At 57.1% G+C, this 651-nt stretch overlaps 1 protein-coding gene across 1 annotated transcript in view; it reads right to left on the reverse strand.

Moving 5' to 3' along the window:
• Pabpn1l (poly(A) binding protein, nuclear 1-like (cytoplasmic)) overlaps positions 1 to 651 on the reverse strand; it is a 10,666-nt gene that overhangs the window by 3,800 nt on the left and 6,215 nt on the right. Inside the window, exon 4 of the mRNA XM_013012729.1 lies at positions 1 to 57. Coding sequence (XP_012868183.1) covers positions 1 to 57 — 57 coding nt within the window. The remainder of the gene's footprint in view (positions 58 to 651) is intronic.

The following is a 651-nucleotide window of genomic DNA, read 5'->3' on the forward strand; positions in this document are numbered from 1 at the left end:
CTCCCCGCACTGGTTGAAGTAGTTCTCCAGCTCCTGGGCTGTGCTCCTATAGTCCACCTGTTCACAGACGGGCATTGCGCTGTGCACTGCTGGGCACGGCACTGTCCTGTGTGTACTCGCCGGGACTGTGCAGGAGTGTCATGGAATAGCGGGGGGGGGGGAACCCAGGGATGAGCCTCTGGCAGGGAATGGCCTGGTGCACGCCTCCTGCACAGGGCGTGGCCATGCGTCCTGGCTTGTGCAAGGTGCACATGGCCGCATAAAAGTAATACATCGTGTTGAGTGAGGTGGCTCACACCTGTAGTCCCAGCTACCCAGGAGGCTGAGATCTGAGGGATCACAGTTCAAAGCCAGCCTGGGCAGGAAAGTCTGTGACTCATCTCTACCAAAAAAGCCAGAAGTGGAGCTGTGGCTCAAGTGGTAGAATGCTAGCCTTGAGAAGAAAAAACAGAAAAAGCTCAAGGACAGCATTCAGGCCCTGAGTTCAAGCCTCAGGGCAGCTGTGCATGCATGTGTGTGCGTGTGTGCATGCATGCACGCACGCACACACACACACGCACACACACGCGCGCACACACACACACACGTAAATCTTGTCAAGCCAGGTGGTACATGCCTATGAGGTCTCACACACACACCCTCCCCCCCCCC

Source organism: Dipodomys ordii, unplaced genomic scaffold (genome assembly GCF_000151885.1).
Source record: "Dipodomys ordii isolate 6190 unplaced genomic scaffold, Dord_2.0 Scaffold18, whole genome shotgun sequence".
Classification (NCBI taxonomy): domain Eukaryota; kingdom Metazoa; phylum Chordata; class Mammalia; order Rodentia; family Heteromyidae; genus Dipodomys; species Dipodomys ordii.